A 21,300-nucleotide genomic window follows, 5' to 3' on the forward strand; every position below is an offset into this window, starting at 1 on the left:
GCTGGATCCTCGTGGAGGATCGGCCCTTGTTGGAGCAGGTCTCTGTGTGGAGGTAGTGGCAGCTGGGTCCCTGTCAGTAGTCTTTGCATGTCTGCGTACCACAGTCTTCTTGGCCAGTCCGGGGCCACCAGAAGGACTGGTCCGCTGTGTTCTATTTTGTGAATGATTGCGCCCAATAGAGGCCACGGCGGGAAGGCGTATAAACAGTCTCCTGTGGCCAGGTCTGTACCAGGGTATCGATTCCCTGGGACTGAGATTCCCGCCTGCGGTTGAAGGAACTGGGTACTTGGGCGTTGGACCGGTTTGCCAGAAGGTCCATGGTCAGTGTTCCCCAACAGTTCACTATCAGTTGGAACACCGCGGGCGACAGCATCCATTCTCCTGGGTCTAGACTTTCTCTGCTGAGATAATCCGCCTTGATGTTATCTTTCCCAGCGATGTGGATGGCCGAGATCTCCTGGAGATTTGCTTCCGCCCACGCCATTAGGGGGTCTATTTCCAGAGAGACACCTGTTGGCTTCTGGTTCCTCCCTGATGGTTGATGTAGGCCACTGTTGTGGGGTTGTCCGACATTACTCTGACCGCTTTGTCTCTGAGTCTGTGGCTGAACCATAGGCAGCCTAGTCTGACTGCCCGGGCTTCTAGGCGATTGATGTTCCATCCCGACTCTTCTGTGTTCCACTGCCCTTGGGCAGTTAGCTCTTCGCAGTGTGCTCCCCATCCTTGTAGGCTGGCATCCGTGGTGAGCAGGATCCAGGTCAGTGAGGATAGCCTTGTTCCCTGGCTTAAGTGACCGTCTTGAGACCACCATCCTAGTTGTGTCCGAACTCTGCCCGGGAGCTGTAGACGTACGTTGTAGTTCTGGGACAGTGGATTCCAGCGCGATAGAAGTGAGCGCTGTAGGGGCCTCATGTGGGCTCGTGCCCATGGCACTACTTCCAGTGTGGATGCCATGAGACCGAGGACTTGAAGGTAATCCCATGCTGTGGGACGAGGTTCGCTCAGTAGGGTTTGCAACTGGTTCATCGGTTTTGATCTCCTTGTCTGTGTCAGGATGACCTGGTCTTGTTTGGTGTCGAATCGGACTCCTAAGTATTCTAGGGACTGGGAGGGCTGCAGACAGCTCTTGTTTGTGTTGACCACCCATCCAAGGTGCTCCAGTAGAGTTTTGATTGTTGGGCGCCCGGTAATTTTCCTCTGGGGATTTCGCCCTGATCAGCCAATCATCTAGGTAAGGATGTACGAGGATTCCTTCCTTCCTCAGTGTCGCTGCCACCACCACCACTATGATCTTGGTGAACGTCCGGGATGCTGTGGCTAACCCAAAGGGTAGTGCCCAGAACTGGTAGTGCCGGTCCAGGATTTTAAAGCGCAGATGTTCTTGATGGATCCGGATGTGTAGGTAGGCTTCTGACAGATCCAGGGATGTGAGAAACTCTCCCGGTTGAACCGCCCTTATTACAGAGTGTAGGGTTTCCATGCGGAAGCGGGGGATCTTCAGCTGACTGTTGACCGACTTGAGGTCCAGGATAGGTCTGAACGTTCTCTTTCTTGGGGACGATAAAATAAATGGAATAATGCCCAGTATTTATTTGTTGTGGAAGCACTGGGGTTATGGCCTCTAGGGCTAGTAATCTGGCCAGTGTAGCTTCCACTGCCGCCCTCTTGGAGGGGTCGTGGCAAGGGGATTCCACCAACTTGTCCGGAGGAAATCCAGGTAGTACCCCTCTCGAATGATGGTTAGGACCCACTTGTCTTAAGTTATCAATGCATCTTTGGTAGAATAGGGCAAGTCTGCCCCCTATGGCTTCTTCCTTTGGATGGGTCGGCTGAGGCCTGGTCCCGAGCTGGTTCCCCTTTTGTTGTGCTTGTTCCGAAAGGACTGGTTCCTGCCTGTAGGATGAGGCGCTTGATAAGTGTTTCTGTATGGATTGAAGCGCTGTGAACTTCTGCCCCTGGAAGATCGGGGGAAAGGTCGCTGGTTTCTCTTATTCCTGTCCTCCGGCAGCCACAGCAGTGGGGACTTGCCCCATTTGTTAGCGAGTTTCTCTAGTTCGCTACCGAACAGGAGAGATCCCTTGAAGGGCATCCTTGTGAGTCTCGTTTTGGAAGATGCATCGGCCGACCAGCTTCGGAGCCAGAAGACAAAACGATTCCCGGCATGGTTAAAAGGGGATGTGAAAAACTATTTTAGCCAAAAGACCTTCATTCAAAAATTGGAAGAAGGATCCAACAGAAGAAAATAGGATAATGCATAAACGTTGGCAAGTTAAATGTAAAACATTGAAAAGAAATGCCAAGAGAGAATTTGAAAAGAAGTTGGCCATAGAGGCAAAAACTCACAGTAAAAACTTTTTTAAATATATCCGAAGCAGAAAGCCTGTGAGGTAGTCAGTTGGACTATTAGATGATCGAGGGGTTAAAGGGGCACTTAGAGAAGATAAGGCCATCGCGGAAAGATTAAATGATTTCTTTGCTTCGGTGTTTACAGAAGAGGATGTTGGGGAGGTACCCGTACTGGAGAAGGTTTTCATGGGTAATGATTCAGATGGACTGAACCAAATCACGGTGAACCTAGAAGATGTGGTAGACCTGAATGACAAACTGAAGAGTAGCAAATCACTTGGATCGGATGGTATACACCCCAGAGTTCTGAAGGAACTTAAAAATGAAATTTCAGACCTATTAGTAAAAATTTGTAACCTGTCATTAAATCGTCCATTGTACCTGAAGACTGGAGGATAGCTAATGTAACCCCCATATTTAAAAAGGGCTCCAGGGGCGATCCGGGAAACTACAGACCGGTTAGCTTAACTTCAGTGCCAGGAAAAATAGTGGAAAGTATTCTAAACATCAAAATCACAGAACATATAGAAAGACATGGTTTAAGGGAACAAAGTCAGCATGGCTTTACCCAAGGCAAGTCTTGCCTCACAAATCTGCTTCACTTTTTTGAAGGAGTTAATAAACATGTGGATAAAGGGGAACCTATAGATGTAGTGTACTTGGATTTTCAGAAGGCATTTGACAAAGTTCCTCATGAGAGGCTTCTAGGAAAAATAAAAAAGTCATGGGATAGGTGGCTATGTCCTTTCGTGGATTACAACTGGCTGAAAGACAGGAAACAGTAGGATTAAATGGACAATTTTCTCAGTGGAAGGGAGTGGGCAGTGGAGTGCCTCAGGGATCTGTATTGGGACTCTTACTTTTCAATATATTTATAAATGATCTGGAAAGAAATACGACAAGTGAGGTAATCAAATTTGCAGATACAAAATTGTTCAGAGTAGTTAAATCACAAGCAGATTGTGATAAATTGCAGGAAGACCTTGAGGCTGGAAAATTGGGCATCAAAATGGCAGATGAAATTGAATGTGGACAAGTGCAAGGTGACGCATATAGGGAAAAATAACCCATGCTATAGTTACAGAATGTTAGGTTCCATATTAGGTGCTACTACTCAAATAGATCTAGGCGACATAGTGGATAACACATTGAAATAGTCTGTTCAGTGTGCTGCGGCAGTCAAAAAAGCAAACAATGTTGGGAATTATTAGAAAGGGAATGGTGAATAAAACGGAAAATGTCATAATGCCTCTGTATCGCTCCATGGTGAGACCGCACCTTGAATACTGTGTACAATTCTGGTCACCGCATCTCAAAAAAGATATAATTGCAATAGAGAAGGTACAGAGAAGAGCGACCAAAACGATAAAGGGAATGGAACAGCTCCCTTATGAGGAAAGACTAAAGAGGATAGGACTTTTCAGCTTGGAGAAGAGATGGCTGAGGGGGATATGATAGAGGTGTTTAAAATCATGAGAGGTCTAGAACGGGTAGATGTGAATCTATTATTTACTCTTTCGGATAATGGAAAGACTAGGGGGCAGTCCATGAAGTTAGCATGTGGCACATTTAAAAGTAAATCGGAGAGTTCTTTTTCACTCAATGCACAATTAAACTCTGGAATTTGTTGACAGAAGATGTGGTTAGTGCATTTAGTATAGCTGTGTTTAAAAAAAAAAGATTGGATAGGTTCTTGGAGGAGAAGTCCATTACCTGCTATTAAGTTGACTTAGATAATAACCACCGCTATTACTAGCAATGGTAACATGGAATAGACTTAGTTTTTGGGTACTCATCAGGTTCTTATGGCCTGGATTGGCCACTGTTGGAAACAGGATGCTGGGCTTGATGGACCCTTGGTCTGACCCAGTATGGCATGCTCTTATGTTCCCCTGAGGCACTTGTGCCCGGGATAGCCAGCTCCTTCAGGCTGTGGGTAACCAGGTCTGGAAGCTCATCCTTGGTGAAGAAGTGCCTCATGTCCAGTGAGGCTCTGTCCCAGGAGGGAGTTCCCCCTCTTCCAGGGGCTCAGATTCCTCCTCCTTGTTGTTTGTGTCCCCGTAAGTGGGGCTTCTGGGCGGTGGATTCACATCTCTGGGCCTAGAGGGGCCCTGGGCGTAAAGGTCCTCTGGAGGAGGCTGTGGTCGTGTTGCCGAGGGCTCCGACTGCATGTGAACGAAGGTGTGCAGGCCTTTGAAGAATTCCACCCAGGAGATAGACACTGGGTCCAAGTTGAGAGGCGCTGCGTCCCTGGGGGGTCCTGATTGAGGGGGGGTCCCGCTGTGGTTCGCTAGGTCCGGGGGTATTGGTTGAGGAGCTAGACCCCAGTCCTGACTGGGGCTGGATTCCCCGGGGCCTCCTCACATTGGATACACAGGGCGTTGGCCTCTGTTTTGTGCGGCCCTGATGTGGCATGCTGGGGAAAGGCCCTGAGCCTTGAGCTCCTTTTCTGGTGGTGCCATGGATGTAGGTGCGTAAAATCTGTTATGCGCTCCGGTGCGAAGATGTGTGCACTCAGGATGTGCGCGCTGGTGTGCGCACAAGTCGCAGTTATGCGCTTGACCCAGTAAGCGTGTGATACGCGCGTATCTTGTGCGCCCGGTACTTATGCGTGCAAGGTTGTGCGCAGGTAAGTTTGTGCGCACGGCTCGAGACAGCGGACAGGGCGGTGAACAGAGTCAAAATGGCGATGGCGACCACACGGACAATATGGCGACCACCTCGGAGGGTCTCCACGTTGATCTGCTAGGGCGGATCAACCCGGTGGCACTGGTCCCGGCCGGCGACCTGTGCGACTCCTCGAGCTTCGGAGACCAGAGCCTTTAAAGAAGATTTCCACCTTACCTTGTCTTCGGTGCTTCCCGGTTTCGTTCCGGGTGGTCTCCGGCTGTGGGGGGGGGGGGGGGGGGGGGGGAGAATAACTTCACCGCCGCGCTCTAGGTTGCACCCGCTGTCTCTCAGCCGCACCCGAAATCGGGGGCTAGGTCACTGCAGAGGGTCAGCCGCCGGACTGAGGCTTACCTCAGAGGGACCACGGAAATCACCTCGGGAATTCTCAACTGGGGGAGGGACCAGAGGGTGTCACCGCAGGAGAGCGGGGCTCGTCTGTAGAGGTAAGATTTCTTATTTTGGGTTTTCTCCGTTGAATTTACTCTAACGCTGTGAGAGCGTGCAGGTAGTCCTTTAACTGCTATGGAGAAGGAAAATACTGAAGGGCTGCACTTCCTGCAGGGGTATATGTACTAGGGCTGACAGATTGAAATCTGATTGGCCTCCAACTGCTATCAGGAATACACTATACCCATTGGTCCCAAGTCCATCTGCTACACACTAGGAAAAGGAAGTTTCTTTGGTGTATAGTACAGTATAAGACATGCAAATGCTCAACAGGCAGCTGTCACATATCAAGTCATGCACTAGTTTATACTTAGCGAGATATCTTACCAGTTTGCTCTTTGCATGATCTGGTGATTTTAAATGCTGTTGCACAGAACTGTACAAAGCAGGGACATACAAACCACAGGCACTGCAGTGCACGGTCTCCACTTTCATCATATGATCATCTCCAGTAACCCCTAGTGAAAAAAAATATTAAAAATTCAACCACAAACATTGAAAGTAGAATGACTAACAAAACTGAATAGTTGTGAAATAGTTTTCTTCTCTGTGTTGACATAAAATAGAAACCAAAATTGGCAGAACACCAAGATTGCTTATTTGGGGAGCACCACCTTTAAAAAAAAATAATAAATAAATAAAAAATGACCCTAGTAAATATTTTAGTAGACAACTGAATTTAGAAAAAAAGAGTGGTTTAAGATCCTTGTAGTGAAGATTTGATTATTTCTCTTTATATCCACATACAATATTACAAGATAAAGAACTGGAAACTTGTTGCTCGAAAGTACAATAAATTAGGGGGAAAAAAGGAAATAACTGGGCATTATAGTTAGCAAGAACAAATGAATGAGCATAAAGCAAAATGGAGTTTTACACAAATGCATGTCTAATAAATATTACTTGCCTTCCATTATATCCTTTTCTATAATTTTGGCAGCCTCATTCTGGGTGCTTTGGATTTTGCGCAAAGATGTCTTTTTGTACTTATTCACCATGCATTCCTAAGAAAGGAAATTGATAGACATCTAAAATTAATCTGTGACAACAGAATTAATTAGCAGCTTAATAAGATCATCACAGAAAGACTAAATGAATTTCTTTGCTTGTGTGTTTACCAATGAGGATGTTGGGAAGATACCCATTTGCGGAGACTGTTTTCAAGAATGATGATTCAGATAAACAAATCACTGTGAACCTGGAAGATGTATTAGGCCAGATTGACAAACTGAAGAATAGCAAACCAGATGATATACACCCCAGGGTTCTGAAAGAACTAAAAAAATGAAACATTGGCCACCCTTCAGTCCATTATACCTGAAAACTGGGAGGCAGGCCAATGTAATCCAGATATTTAAAAAGAGCTCCGGGGTAATTCAGGAAACTACAGATTGACAAACCTGACATCAGTGTCGGGAAAAATTGTAGAAACTATTCTAAAGAACAAAATCACTGAACATATAGATAGGCGTGGTTTAATGGGACACAGCCGGCATGGATTTACCCAAGGGAAGCCTTAACCTCACAAATCTATATTTTTTTTTTTTGAAGGGGTAAACAAATGCGGAGACATCCAAGAAAATTTTAAAAAGTCATGGGTTAGGAGAATGTCCTTTTGTGATTGCAAACTGATTAAAAGACAGAAAATGGAGTAGGTTTAAATGGTCAGTTTTCTCAGTGGAAAAAGATAAAACAGTGGAGTAACTCAGGGATCTGTACTTTAATATATTTATAAATGATCTGGAAAGGGGCACAACGAGAGGATCAAATTTGCAGATAATTTTCAGAGTAGATAAATGGCAGATGAATTTCAATGTGGACAAGTGCAAGGTGATGCATATAGGGAGAAATAAACTATAATGTAGTTTTACAGTGTTAGGTTTCATATTACAAGTTACCACTCAGGAAAAAGATTTAGGCATCATAGTGGATAATATATTGAAAATGTCAACTCAGTGTGCTGTGTTGAAGGAAAAAAAACACCCCACCCACAATGTTAGCTAGGGAATTGCGAATAAAACTGAGAAGATCATAATGCCTCTGAATCACTCCATGATGAGACCATACCTTGAATACTGTGTACCATTCTGGTCATCACATCTCAAAAAATGATACAGTTGCATTGGAGAAGGGTGATCAAAATGATAAAGGGGATGAAATGGCTAAAGAGGATACAGCTGTTCAGCTTGGAGAAAAAACAGCTGGGGGGGGGGGGGGGAGATATAGGAGAGGTCCATAAAATCATGAAAGGACTTGGGTAAATGTGAATCGGTTATTTACTCTTTCAGATAATACAAGGACTAGGGGGCAATCCATGAAGTAAGCAAGTAGCACATTTAAAACAAAGAATTTTCTTTCATGCAACACGCAATTAAGCTCTGGAATTCATTGCTAGAGGATATGGTTAAGGAAGTCAATGTACCTGGGTTTAAAAAAAGGTTTGGACAAGTCCATAAAACGCTTGTAATCAAGCTGACTTAGGGAATAGCTACTGCTTATTACCGGCATTAGTAACAAGGGATCTATTTAACGTTTGGGTATTTGCCAGGTACTTGTAACCTGGATTGGTCACTATTAGAAACAGCATGCTGAGCATGATGGACCCTTGGTCTGACCCTGTATGGCAACTTATGTTTATGATTTGTCTGGTAGGTTGCTAGTATTTTAAAAATTAGAAGTGAAAGCCCACACACAGGTACTCACTCATGTAGCTGAGACTACCAGACAGCTTAGCGGTGTCATAGCACCATCTGAAAACGCCATGGGGGCCCAGATGTTCATAAACAAATTGGTTCTTACTGATAATTTTCATTCCTTTAGTACCACGGATCAGTCCAGACTCTTGGGTTTTGCCCCCCCTAGCAGATGGAGACAGAAGTTTACCAAACAAAACTCTGCCTTATATAGGATGGTGCCACCTACAATATGGCAGTATTACTTAATGTCAAAGCAGACTAAATCACATAACACCCAAACGAACTATATACAGTAACCTAACAACCGCAGACCGGCTCAATCCCCAAATGGATACAGAACCTGTGCTTAATCAAACAACCAAACAGAGGGGTCATTTATCAAAATGTGCTAAGGCGTTTTCGCATGCGTTAAGGGCTTAACGCATATGAAAACGCTTTAACGCACGTGATAGCACCATATTGTATGGTGCGATGCAAATCCAAAAAAGGAGGAGGAGTTAGGGGCGGGAGTGGGCATGGGTTTGCCAGTTTGCGACACCCTATCGCACGGACTTAATGCAGATGTTTGCTACACCTTTTTCAGTAGCGTTAAGGTGTTAAGTTTGAAGCTCCCGGAGCACCACCCTATCCATGGGGGTGGGACAGAGAGCGCGAGAGAGACTAGCCATAATGCCTTCTCCCTAGATAGGTATGTATATCCCTATGGGAGGCCCACCTAGTACCTAGAGGTGAGGTTTAGGTATTAGTGTAGGGGGTTAGGGGCCACTTTGACATTCAACGTGAGACGTACGAACAGAACAGTAGGGTGGAGATAACTTCTTCCTTAAATCCTCTCTCAGTCTTCTCTGTTCAAAAGCCAGGCAGCTAGACAAAAGCAATCCGCCTGGTCGAAAAATACGGGACCCTGCCATAGCAGGCGTGGGAGATGGCTGAGACGAAGGGGCCCGTCCGTTGCCAGGTTTACCAGATCCGCGAACCATGGTCTGCGGGGCCATTCAGGTGCACCAGGATGACCGGCCCCTTGTGAAGTTCTATTCTTCGGAGAACTTTACCCATGAGAGGCCAAGGAGGAAACACGTACAGGACGACGTCATGGGGCCAGGGGAAGAGCCAGAGAATCCACTCCCTCTGAACAGTGCTCCCTCCAGCGGCTGAAGAATCTGTTGGCTTTCGTATTGCTCAAGGTTGCCATGAGGTCCAGGTGAGGGGGACCCCACCTACTGATAATCAGATCCATCGCTCCGTCTGAGAGCTCCACTCACCTGGATCGAGACATTGGTGACTCAGGAAAAATCGGCTTGCACATAAGAAATTGCCATGCTGGGTCAGACCAAGGGTCCATCAAGCCCAGCATTTTGTTTCCAACAGAGGCCAAACCAGGCCACAAGATCCTGGCAATTATCCAAACACTAAGAAGATCCCATGCTACCGATGCAATTAATAGCAGTGGCTATTCCCTAAGTAAACTTGATTAATAGCCGTTAATGGACTTTTCCTCCAAGAACTTATCCAAACCTTTTTTGAACCCAGCTACACTAACTGCACTAACCACATCCTCTTGCAACAAATTCCAGAGCTTTATTGTGCATGGAGTGAAAAAATTTTCTCCGATTAGTCTTAAATGTGCTACTTGCTAATTTCATGGAATGCCCCCTAGTCCTTTTATTATTCAAAAGTGTAAATAACCGAGTCATGTCTATTCTTTCAAGACCTCTCATGATCTTAAAGATCATCTATCATATCCCCTCCTCAGCAGTCTCTTTTCCAAGCTGAACAGCCCACATTCTCCTTGTCCACTATGTGGGAGGCTGCGAGGCACTCCAGGTGACGCTCCGCCCAAGCAAGGAGCCGGCTGGCTTCCAGGGCCACCTGGCAACTCCGGATGCCCCCCTGCCGACTGATATAAGTTACCGTGGTGGAGCTGTCAGAGAGGACTCGCACCGCCTTGCCGTGGAGCAGAGGGAGAAAAACTTGGGAGAGCCAGGCAGACCGCCCGGGCCTCCAGGCAATTGATGTGCCAGCAGGAGTGGACTGGGGACTAGTATCCCTGCGTGGTCTGTGACTGGCAGATTGCTCCCCAGCCGGAAAGACTGGCATCCGTAGTAACTATAATCCACTGCGGAGTCTGAAGGGGCATCCCCCACAGAAGGTGTGGCAGCGATAGCCGTCACTATGTCTGCGATGGTAGAGGCCGAAAGCAGGAGAATCGTTTGAAACCGTTCCAACACCGGCTGCCAGCGGGATAGTAAAGCTTTCTGTAATGGTCGCATATGCGCAAAGGCCCAGGGAACCAGGTCAATAGTGGAAGCCATGGTCCCAGGACCTGGAGATAGTCCCACGCCGTACGAAGCGGGAGCGAGAGAAGGTTGTGCACTTGATCCATAAGCTTGAGTGCCCGATCGTGTGGCAGGAACACCTTGCCGACCCGGGTATCGAAGCAAGCCCCCAGAAATTCCAACACCTGGGAAGGCTGTAGGTTGCTTTTGGGGAAATTCACTATCCACCCGAGAGAGGTAAGGAGAGCAAGAACCCGGTCGACTGTCTGCCGACAGAGACTTGGCCCGCACAAGCCAGTCGTCCAGGTAAGGATGGACCAGGACTCCTTCTCGGAGGGCGGCCGCCGCCACCACCACCATAACCTTGGTGAAAGTGCGCGGTGCGGAGGCTAGGCCCAATGGCAGCACCTGGAACTGAAAATGCTGGTCCAGGATGTGGAAGCGAAGGTACTTCTGATGCTCATGATGAATCGGGATGTGTAAGTAAGCCTCCGTCCAATCTTGGACCTAAAGAGTGATTTTTAAAAGCAGGAGAAAAACAGAATCTACTTGTCTAGTCTGCAGCCTTTTCTTAGAATCAACGATAGCCAATCTCTGTTTGATCCAAGGGAAAAAAAGGAAAATAGATAGAGATCAGGAGACCGAAGGGTGAGCTGATGCACCTGCTGGAGACAGACAAATACTGAAGGGTTACAGGATAGGCTCTGTCCTCATGTAGGACACCCTTTCAGTTTTAGTCTGTCTCCACCTGCTGGAAAGGAGGCTCAACCCACAGTCTGGACTGATCCGGTTTAAGATGGAGATTTTCAACACACAGCATGACACCCTGCCTCCAGTTAGTATCACTAAAAAGATGGCAGAGGATACCAAGCCTTCTTGATGACAACTGAACAAATCCATATCCTAATTCTGACATTATTCAACATTTGTTGATCAGGTAAATTACTATCCCCATTTCACTGCAGCCTTGGAGCAGTCCAAGATGGCTGCTATACTGCCTATCAGCTCTCACCACCCGCTTCAGCAAAACTGCTTCCACCTAACAGCCCACCTGCTATTCTCCAACTCCTGTTTACTATCCTACAGATGTACTGTAGAATATAAAGACAGGTGAAAAAGACTGCAACTGGCACAGTGCTAACCAGCCAGTGTTGCACAGGCACAATAAGCATGCACATTCCAACTTCCCAGTTGCTCACACCCTTCCAACACAGCAAGTGTTTCCTTTCTAAACAAGCCTTTAACAACAAGGATTGATTTCTTTTATTTATAATTTTTAGTGATATACTTTTAAAGTTACATTTTGTATTTAAGATGTGTTTGATCTATAGTTTTATTTGTATTTTTAAGATGTTCTTGGATCCATTGTTATTGTATTTTAGGTTATGTTGAGACAGATTTTGTATTTTAGATGAACCGTTTAAAAGTTACCCTTCTTTTATACGCAAATGTGGTAACTAACATTTGATTTATGTTGTAAACCGACGTGATATGTATCAACATGAATGCCGGTATACAAAAATCACTAAATAAACAGATAGCACATCTGAGAATAGTAGAAAAATAACCACAAAGATTGGCAACAAATGCACACTTTCTACGTGACACGAAAAAAGGGACCCTTGTGTCTTGAAAACTCAAATGGAGATTTTATGGACGCCAATAATGGCTAGGGCTGTTAAACGTGGCAACTCACGTGTAAAAATTCCATGACTACTTTGTCAAATTTTGTTTGCTTCTGAATATGATCTAAAGTTGCTCGATGAGAATCACCATCCAAATGAGCTTCAATGTCTTTTTCTTCAAATGTTCGGAATTTACAAAATGAACAAGTGAATGCCATCCTAGGAGACAAAAAAAAAGAAAAGGAAAATAGATATAGAAAATATTTTGCAAACTGTCAAACTTAATCTACATATATCAGAGCTAAGTGGCAATATTATAACAGTACTGTATATCTATATCATAGAAACATATAAAAACCAGAAATCTGCATTAAATTACTTATGTCTATGAAATATACATAACATCTGTTAATAAAAAGAGTTCCAAAACATTTCAGGAAGTTTAAATTTTCATAACACACACCAAAAATAGCAGCCTTCACATTCTCAAATTTAAGAAGTGTACGGCTTAGTGGTTAAATTAATGGACTGAACAAAGAGATCAATGCTCAGATCCTGCTTTTGCACTGACACTGAATGTCACTATTGGAGAAATTACTTACCTGATAATTTCGTTTTCCTTAGTGTAGGCAGATGGACTCAGGACAAATGGGTATTGAGCTCTCCTGATAGCAGATGGGAGACTAAGTCAGATTTCAAAGCCGACATCAGCCTACATATGCCCGTGCAGCATGCTTAACTCTTGGACTGGAGACCGCCAGTGTACTCAAACTCCGACACCTGGGTAACTGCTGGTGTCTTGAACTAGAGGTAGGCCGTGGCTTACCCGTACTTGCTCAGTCTCGAGATCTGATATCAGAGGTTCTCTGTTTCTGGAGCAGCCGTGGGCGGGATGCAGAGTCCATCTGTCGACACTAAGGAAAACGAAATTATCAGGTAAGTAATTTCTCCATTTCCTAGTGCGTACTCTGATGGACTCAGGACCAATGGGATGTACTAAAGCTACTCCCCTACCGGGTAGGAGGCTGCCCGTGGCCCATTTAGTGCTGCCCTTGCGAAGGCTGTATCCTCCCTGGCCTGAACATCCAGGCGGTAAAACCTGGAGAAGGTGTGTAGGGAGGACCATGTCGCCACCCGACAGATCTCAGCTGGTGACAGCATCTTGGTTTCAGCTCAGGAGACTGCTTGGGCACTTGTAGAATGAGCCTTGACCTGTAGAGTTAATTGTTTTCCTGCCTTTATGTAGGCAGCATTAATGACTTCTTTGATCCAGTGGGCTATGGTGGTCTGCGATGCCGCTTCCCCTTGTTTCTTCCCGCTGTGAAGATCGAACAGGTGGTCTGTTTTGCACAAGGATTCTGATCTCTTCAGGTATCTGACTAGGATTCTGCCAACATTCAGGTGGTGGAGGACGAGTGAGTCTTCTGAATCCCTCTGCTCATCTGGTGATGGTAAGGATATGGTCTGCTTCATATGGAACTAGGAAACCACTTTCCGAAGGAAGGATGGTACCGTACGTAGCTGTATGGTGCTCGGGGTGAACCCGAGGAACGGTTCCCGACAGGATAATGCTTGAAGTTTGGAGATGCGCCTGGTTGAGCATATTGCTATCAAGAACACTGTCTTTAAGGTCAAGAGATGTAGAGACAGGGCGCTTTTTGGTCTGAAGGATTCCCCTGCTAGGAAGTCTAGTACTAAGGTTGAGGTTCCATAGAGGCACTGGCCACTTTAGTGGTGGTCGGAGTTGTTTGACTCATTTCAGGAAGCGGGACACATCAGGATGAGTTGACAGTCTGATGCCGTCCACTTCGGACCTGAAATAGGCCAGTGCTTCGACTTGGACCTTGAGGGAGATGAGGGGCAACCACTTCTGCATGCCGTCCTGTAGGAATTCTAGGATCGTGGGAATCTTGGCGGTCCTCGGGAGGAGACCGCGATCTTCGCACCAAGCTTCGAATACTCTCAAGATCTGTATGTAAGACAGATGTGGTGAACTTGCGTGCCCGAAGCAGGGTGTCAATCATGGCTTTTGAGTAGCCTTGCTTCTTTAGGCTAATCCTCTCAAGGACTATATCGTAAGAGAGAATCAAGCCGGGTCTTCATGAGAGATCAGTCCCTGCATGGCGGTAGATGTAGAGGATTCCCCGCCAATAGTCTTCGCATGTCCGCGTACCACGGTCTTCTTGGCCAGTCTGGGGCTCCCTGTGGTGTTCTATCTTGTGGATGACCCTGCCCAGTAGTGGCCAGGGTGGGAAGGCGTGCAGGAGGCTTTCCTCTGACCAGTTCTGGACTAGAGCGTCGATTCCCTGAGATTGTGGTTCTCGTCTGCGGCTGAAGAATCTGGGGACCCGGGCATTGCGACAAGTTGCTAGTAGAGCCATGGCTGGGAGACCCCATTGATTTACTATCAGCTGAAAGGCTGTGTCCACCAGCGACCAATCCCCCGGGTCTAGGCTTCCTCTGCTGAGGTAGTCCGCAGAGATGTCTTTAACCGCGATGTGGGAGGCCAAAATCCCTTGTAGATTTATTTTCGCCCACTCCTTGAGGGGGTCTATTCTAGAGACACCTGCTGGCTCTTGGTTCCTCCCTGTCGGTTGATGTAGGCAACGGTCGTTGCATTGTCAGACATGACTGACTCACCTCAGAGTCTGTGGCTGAATCGCAGGCAGGCTAGTCTGACCGCTCGAACTTCCAGGTGGTTTATGTTCCATTGCCCCTGGGCTGTTAGCTAACAGTGGGCTCACTGTTAGCTAACAGCCCAGGGGCAATGGAACAAACTCACGTCCGTGGTGAGCAAGGTCCAGTTCGGTGGGGATAGGTTTACGCCTCTGCTTAGGTGCTCTTCCTGTAGCCACCATCGAAGCTGATGCCGAACCTGTCAGTAGCTGGAGGCGAATTGGATTCCATCGTGACAGTAGAGAACATTGTAGTGGTCGCATATGGGCCCTTGCCCACAGGACAACTTCCAGAGTTGATGTCACGAGGCCGAGGACTTGAAGGTAGTCCCATACCTTGGGCGAGCTGAGTTCAACAGGTTTTGCAATTGACCCATCAATTTCCTTGGGGGGGGGGGGGGGGGGGGGGGGGGGGGGGGGTTTAGACAGACCTTGTTGTGCTTGGTATTGAACCAGACTCTCAGATATTCTAGTGTCTGGGAGGGCTGTAGGCAGATCTTGGCTGTGTTCATGACCTGCCCGAGCTCTTGTAGTAGCTTCTTGACTCTGGTCGTCACGTGACAACTCTCCCCCGGAGACTCTGCTCTGATCAGCCAATCGCCCAAGTAAGGATGTACCAGGACTCCTCCTTTCTTTAGTGCCGCCACTACTACCACCATAATTTTGGTGAAGGTTTGGGAGTGGTAGGTAGTCCTAAGAATAGCGCTCGAAGTTGGTAATGATTGCCCAGTATCACAAATCGCATGAAGCGCTGGTGGTCCTGATGGACCGGGATGTGAAGGTAGGCTTCGGATAGGTCCAGGGAGGTTAAGAAATGTCCCGGTTGTACTGCCATTATAATTGAGCGTAGGGTTTCCATACAGAAGTGTGGTTCCTTCAGGTAATGGTTGACTGCCTTGAGGTCCAGGATAGGCCGGAATGTTCCTTCTTTCTTGGGAACGATAAAATAGATGGAATAGTGGCTAGTACTTTGTTGAGACTTGGGCACTGGAGCTATTGTCTTCAGGCTGAGTAGTCTTGCTAGTGTGGTTTCCACTGCCAGTCTCTTGGAGTGGGAGTGGCACGGTGATGTCAAATTTGTCTGGGGGGATGCTTTGGAATTCCAGGGAGTACTCCTCTCGAATGAAGTTAGGACCCACTTGTCCGATGTTACCTCGACCCATCTTTGGTAGGGTAATTCTGCCCCCTATGTCTTCTTCCTGTGGATGGGTCTGCATCTTCTCATTGTGGGGTACAGCTGGAGCCTGCCCCTGAGCTTGCTCATCTCTTACTGTGCCTGTTCCGAAAGGACTGAGACCTTCCCGAAGAACGAGGTGCTTGGGACTGTGTGTTCTTGTAAGGTTTAAAATGCTGCGAACCTCTACCCTTGGTTTTTCTGGGGAAGGAGCACTGATATGTTCTTTTGTTCCTGTCTTCAGGTAATTGGGGTACTGGAGATTCGCCCATTTGTTGTCTAACTTCTCCAGTTCGGTCCCGAACAGGAGAGATCCTTTAAAGGGCATTTTTGTGAGGTTTGCTTTGGACGTCACGTCAGCCGACCAATTTCGGAGCCATAATTGTCTTCTGGCCGCCGCTGCGGCGGTGCCACCCCTGGACAATGTGTGCACGAGGTCTGCAGTAGCATCGGTGAGAAAGGAGACTGCAGGTTCCATCGCTTATCCGGGTGGCATCTCTGGAGAGGATCAAACAGGAACACGCCACCAAGGCCTAGCAGGAGGCAATTTGTAGCATCGTTGCTGAAACAAAGGACTGCTAAAGGATGGCTTCCAGCCTTCTGTCTTGGGCGTCCTTCAGTGCCACTCCTCCCTCCTCAGGGATAGTGGTGCGTTTTGAGACAGCACAGATCATAGTGTCCACTTTAGGGAAGCGTATAGGTTCCTTGGCGGGTATAGGGCTTCTAATGCCTGTTCCCCTTTAAAACTGGCCTCTGAAGGATTCCATTCCAGGTCAAATCAGTTCCTTGATGGGCTCCAACATAGGAAAATAGCATGAGGCTTTACGGAGGTACACCAACATGGGATTCTTTTTTGGTTCCGATGTAGGTTCCGTGCCTGGGAGCCCCAGTGTCTTCATAGTTTGGGACACGAGGGATGGTAATTAGTCCTTGTGGAAGAATCGGCGCATGGTCCGGTATGGTTCCATCCCTGGGGGGATTTCCCCTTCTTCCAGGGAGTCTGTTTCCTCATCTAAGGTGTCTGGATACCCATCCGGAATGCTCTTGGTTAGGAAAGGCATGTCTCAAGAGCCTCGGGAGGTGCTGGGAAGGGCTTGTGCTTCTGGCAGAATTTGAGACAAGTGGACAGTTAGGATGGTTGCACCTGGACAAAGGTTTGCAGCCCTTTGAAAAATTCCACCCAGGAGAAGGTTCCTGGGGCCATGTTGATGCCAGGAGGGATTGGAGTGGTAGCTCCGGAGGAAGTTTCCTGTGGGGGCGCTGACTTGGACATAGATCCGGGGTGCCATCATCAGTGGTTCCTGATCCCTCTCCTGACTGTGGGAGGTCTTTATTTGGATCTCCCTGGTTCTGTTCGCACTGCTGGCACAGGAGGGATTCTAATTCAGGCTGCGCAGCTCAAGTGGCAGGCTGGGCAAAGGAAGGGTCCCTTGGCCTTCTTGGATAGAGGTGCTATTGTTTGTGCACCTGTAGGGCTTAAAAACTCGTCCGTGCGAGAGTTTTGCGCATGGATGCTCTTAGTTGTGCGCATCGAGGGCACAGAAGTTATGCACAGGATGTGCGCACAAGTTGTGCATGCGAGCAGCGGGCTTTGTGCGCATGGCAGTTATGCGCGCAGCCTAGTTGTGCGCACAACTCAGATGTGTGTGCAGTTCAGCATGTATCTCTACGACGTGCTCAAGTTAGAGACCTCGGGCTTCTGGCCTGCTCCGCATGTACCGACGGCGAGGGGAGAAGATGGCGCCAACGACCCCGGCGACAAGATGGCGACCCCCCCCCCCCCCCCCCCAGAGGGTCTCCACGTATAAAGACCCTTCCACCAGATCTGGGCCTAGCCAAAGGAAGGCTGCTCAACCAGACTTAAACCTCTGAGGAAGGTCGGTACAGCTGTTCGAGCCTTGGAGACTGGAGACTTAGAAGTAAAAGATTTCTACCTTACCTGGTCTCGGTGCTTACTGGTTGCGTGCTGGGTGGTCTTCAGCTGCGGGGGAAGAGGGAATACCTTCACCACCGTGCTCGAATCTGCACCCGCTACCTTTCAGCCACCCTGGGGGCTATGTCCACACCGGGAATCAGACAGCGGACTAAGGCTCACCTCAGAGATATTGAATCGACCTCAGGAAAGTCTCGACTCAGGGGACCGTTAGGTTTCACCGCAGGAGAAGCAGGGCTCTCTTCTTAAAAGGTAAATTTCTATGTTTCTTATAGAAACATAGAAATTACGGCAGAAGAAGACCAAACGGCCCATCCAGTCTGCCCAGCAAGCTTTCACACTTTTTTTTTTCCCTCTCACATACTTATCTGTTTCTCTTGGTTCTTAGTAACCTTTTTTATTCTATTTCCCTTCCACCCCCACCATTAATGTAGACAGCAGTGTAGTAACTGCATCTAAGTGAAATAGTTTAATTAGTTAGGGGTATTAACCACCGCAATAAGCAAGCTACACCCATGCTTATCTGTTTAGCCAGACTATGTAATTCAATCCTTGTTCATTGTTGCCTGAATATAGATTCACCTTTCTTCATTCCCCCCTGCCATTGAAGCAGAGAGCTATGCTGGATATGCATTGAAAGTGAAGTATCAGGCTTATTTGGTTTGGGGTAGTAGCCGCCGTAACAAGCAAGCTACTCCCCGCTTTTTGTGAATGCAAATCCTTTTTTCCACATTTCCTCATTGCCGCTGAAGCTTAGAGCAATGTTGGAGTCTCATTAACTGTGTGTATGTTTATTGAATAAGGGTATTATCACCAGGTAGTAGCCGTCGTTCCCGTGAGCCACCCACTCTTCATTCACATCCTCTAGACTTTATGGATCCAGTGTTTATCCCACGCCCCTTTGAAGTCCTTTAAAGTTTTGGTCTTCACCACTTCCTCTGGAAGGTCATTCCAGGCATCCACCACCCTCTCCGTGAAGAAATACTTCCTGACATTGGTTCTGAGTCTTCCTCCCTGGAGTTTTAAATCGTGACCCCTGGTTCTGCTGATTTTTTTCCAACAGAAAAGTTTTGTCGTTATCTTTGGATCATTAAAACCTTTCAAGTATCTGAAAGTCTGTATCATATCACCTCTGCTCCTCCTTTCCTCCAGGGTGTACATATTTAGATTCTTCAATCTCTCCTCATAAGTCATTTGATGAAGACCATCCACCTTTTTGGTCGCCCTTCTCTGGACCACCTCCATCCTGTCTCTGTCTCTTCGGAGATACGGACTCCAGAACTGAGCGCAGTACTCCAAGTGAGGCCTCACCAAGGACCTGTACAAGGGGATCATCACTTCCCTTTTCCTACTCTATATTCCTCTCTCTATGCAGCCCAGCATTCTTCTGGCTTTAGCTATCGCCTATTCACAGTGTCTAACAATCTGAAGTTGGCGAAACAATATCACCCCAAGGTCTCTCTCCTGCTCTGTGTACATCAGCCCTTCACCCCCCCATCGAATACAGTTCTTCCGATTTCCACACCCCATTTGCACGACTCTGCACTTCTTGGCATTGAATCTCAGCTGCCATATCTTCAACCACTCTTCCAGCTTCTTTAAACCCCGTCTCATTCTCTCCACTCCTTCCGGTGTGTCCACTCTGTTGCAGATCTTCCGTGTCATCCGCAAAAAGACAAACCTTACCTTCTATCCCGTCCGCAATGTCGCTCACATAGATATTGAACAGGACCGATCCCAACACCGATCCTTGCGGCACTCCTTGCGACACTCTCTCTTTCTTGAAAATATAGTGTAACATTTACTTTTGGATAGTGCCCGCATCTGCTATGGGAGACTGAGAAATACTGAGGAGCTAAGCATGCTGCATGGGTATATGTAGGCTGGCGTCCGCTTTGAAATCTGAGTCAGTCTCCCATCTACTATCAGGAGAGCACAATACCCATTGGTCCTGAGTCCATCTGGCTACATGCTAGAAAATTTATTTTGTTTAAACAATTTGTATCTCCTACTGCCTTATCTACCCATTTAGTTTTCTACAATAGGTGCTCACTATACCTAATGTAATTTGCTGTAAAGTGCCTTATTTTAGGGTGCTATATAAAAACACTGAAATTAATTTTAACATTAAAGATTTTTCATTCCAGAAAAAAATGGCTAAATAGTTAAAATGCCTTATGCGCAAAAAGTGCAGAACTCTGAAGAGGTGAACTCTAGCAAGTTTGGTATTGACAACACTTTGGGCAGAGGGATCAAAATGGCTTTAACAGTGTTCAAACACACCATATTGTTAATGAAAGAATATTTGTACATTTACATGTCTGAACAAAAGTAGATAAAAGGAAAACAATTTAAAATTCAGTACTGTTTAATATGTACTAGGGATGTGAATCGGGCTTCAGACGATTGAAAATATCGTACGATATTTTCAAAATCATCAGAAATCGGGGGCTCCCCCAAAATGATAGGAAAACACCACGAAATTGTTCATGGGGGTTCTCTTATCGTTTTTGGGGAGGGCGGGGAAAACTGCACACAAAAAAAACCCTAAACCCACTCCGACCCTTTAAAACTAATCCCTTAGCTTCCCCCACCCTCCCGACCCCCCCAAAAAACTTTACAGGTACCTTGTGGTCCAGTGGGGGTCCCGGGAGCGATCTCCCGCTCCCGGGGTGTCGGCTACCACTAATCAAAATGGCGCCGATGGCCCTTTGCCCTTACCATATGACGGTATCCTGTTCTGATTCTGGTTCTGATTCACATCGTGTTTTGTTTTGTTTTTTTTCATCCGGCCGATCGTGGTTTTGTTTATCGGCTGCGCCTGAGCCGATAAACAAAAAACCCACCCCAACCCTTTAAAACTAATCCCTTAGCTTCCCCTCCCCCCCGCCAAAAAAAAAAAAACCCGGATACCTGGTGGTCTTTAAAAATGGCACGGGCCATCCAGTGCTCCCTCCATATGACAGGGGCTGGCCAATGGCACGGATACCCTGTCACATGGTAAGGGCAAAGGGCCATCGGCGCCATTTTGATTAGTGACAACTGACGGCCCGAGAGCGGGAGATCACTCCCAGGACCCCCACTGGACCACCAGGTACCTGTGAAAAGTTTTGTTTTTTTTTTGGGGGGGGGGGTTTGTTTATCAGCTCAGCCGCAGCCAATAAACAAAACTACGATCGGGCCGGACGAAAAAAACAAAACAAAACACGATGTGAATCGGAACCGGAATCAGAACAGATTCCGGTTCCGATTCACATCTCTAATATGTACATTCAATGGGTAATGAATCTAACAATGAATAAATAAGACTAAGTGTGCACTAATTGTGCAGTGGTGTTAAACAGCCTTCACCAACCATCTACAAATGAAACATTTAAAAAGTGATTGAATTACCATATTTTGCGGTCCATAAGACATCCCTGACCATAGGAATCACCTAGTATTTAGAGGAGGAAAAT

The 21,300-nt window shown here is 47.0% G+C and overlaps 1 protein-coding gene across 4 annotated transcripts in view; it reads right to left on the reverse strand.

Annotated features, from left to right (window-relative positions):
• Positions 1-21,300, reverse strand: part of ZNF326 (zinc finger protein 326) — a 79,271-nt gene that overhangs the window by 10,397 nt on the left and 47,574 nt on the right. For all 4 annotated transcript variants that reach the window (XM_029617546.1, XM_029617547.1, XM_029617544.1 and 1 more), the window contains 3 exons: positions 12,132-12,279; positions 6,371-6,467; positions 5,791-5,921 (listed from right to left, as the gene is read on the reverse strand). In XM_029617546.1, coding sequence (XP_029473406.1) covers positions 5,791-5,921; positions 6,371-6,467; positions 12,132-12,279 — 376 coding nt within the window. The remainder of the gene's footprint in view (positions 1-5,790; positions 5,922-6,370; positions 6,468-12,131; positions 12,280-21,300) is intronic.

Source organism: Rhinatrema bivittatum, chromosome 10, assembly GCF_901001135.1.
Source record: "Rhinatrema bivittatum chromosome 10, aRhiBiv1.1, whole genome shotgun sequence".
Lineage (NCBI taxonomy): Eukaryota > Metazoa > Chordata > Amphibia > Gymnophiona > Rhinatrematidae > Rhinatrema > Rhinatrema bivittatum.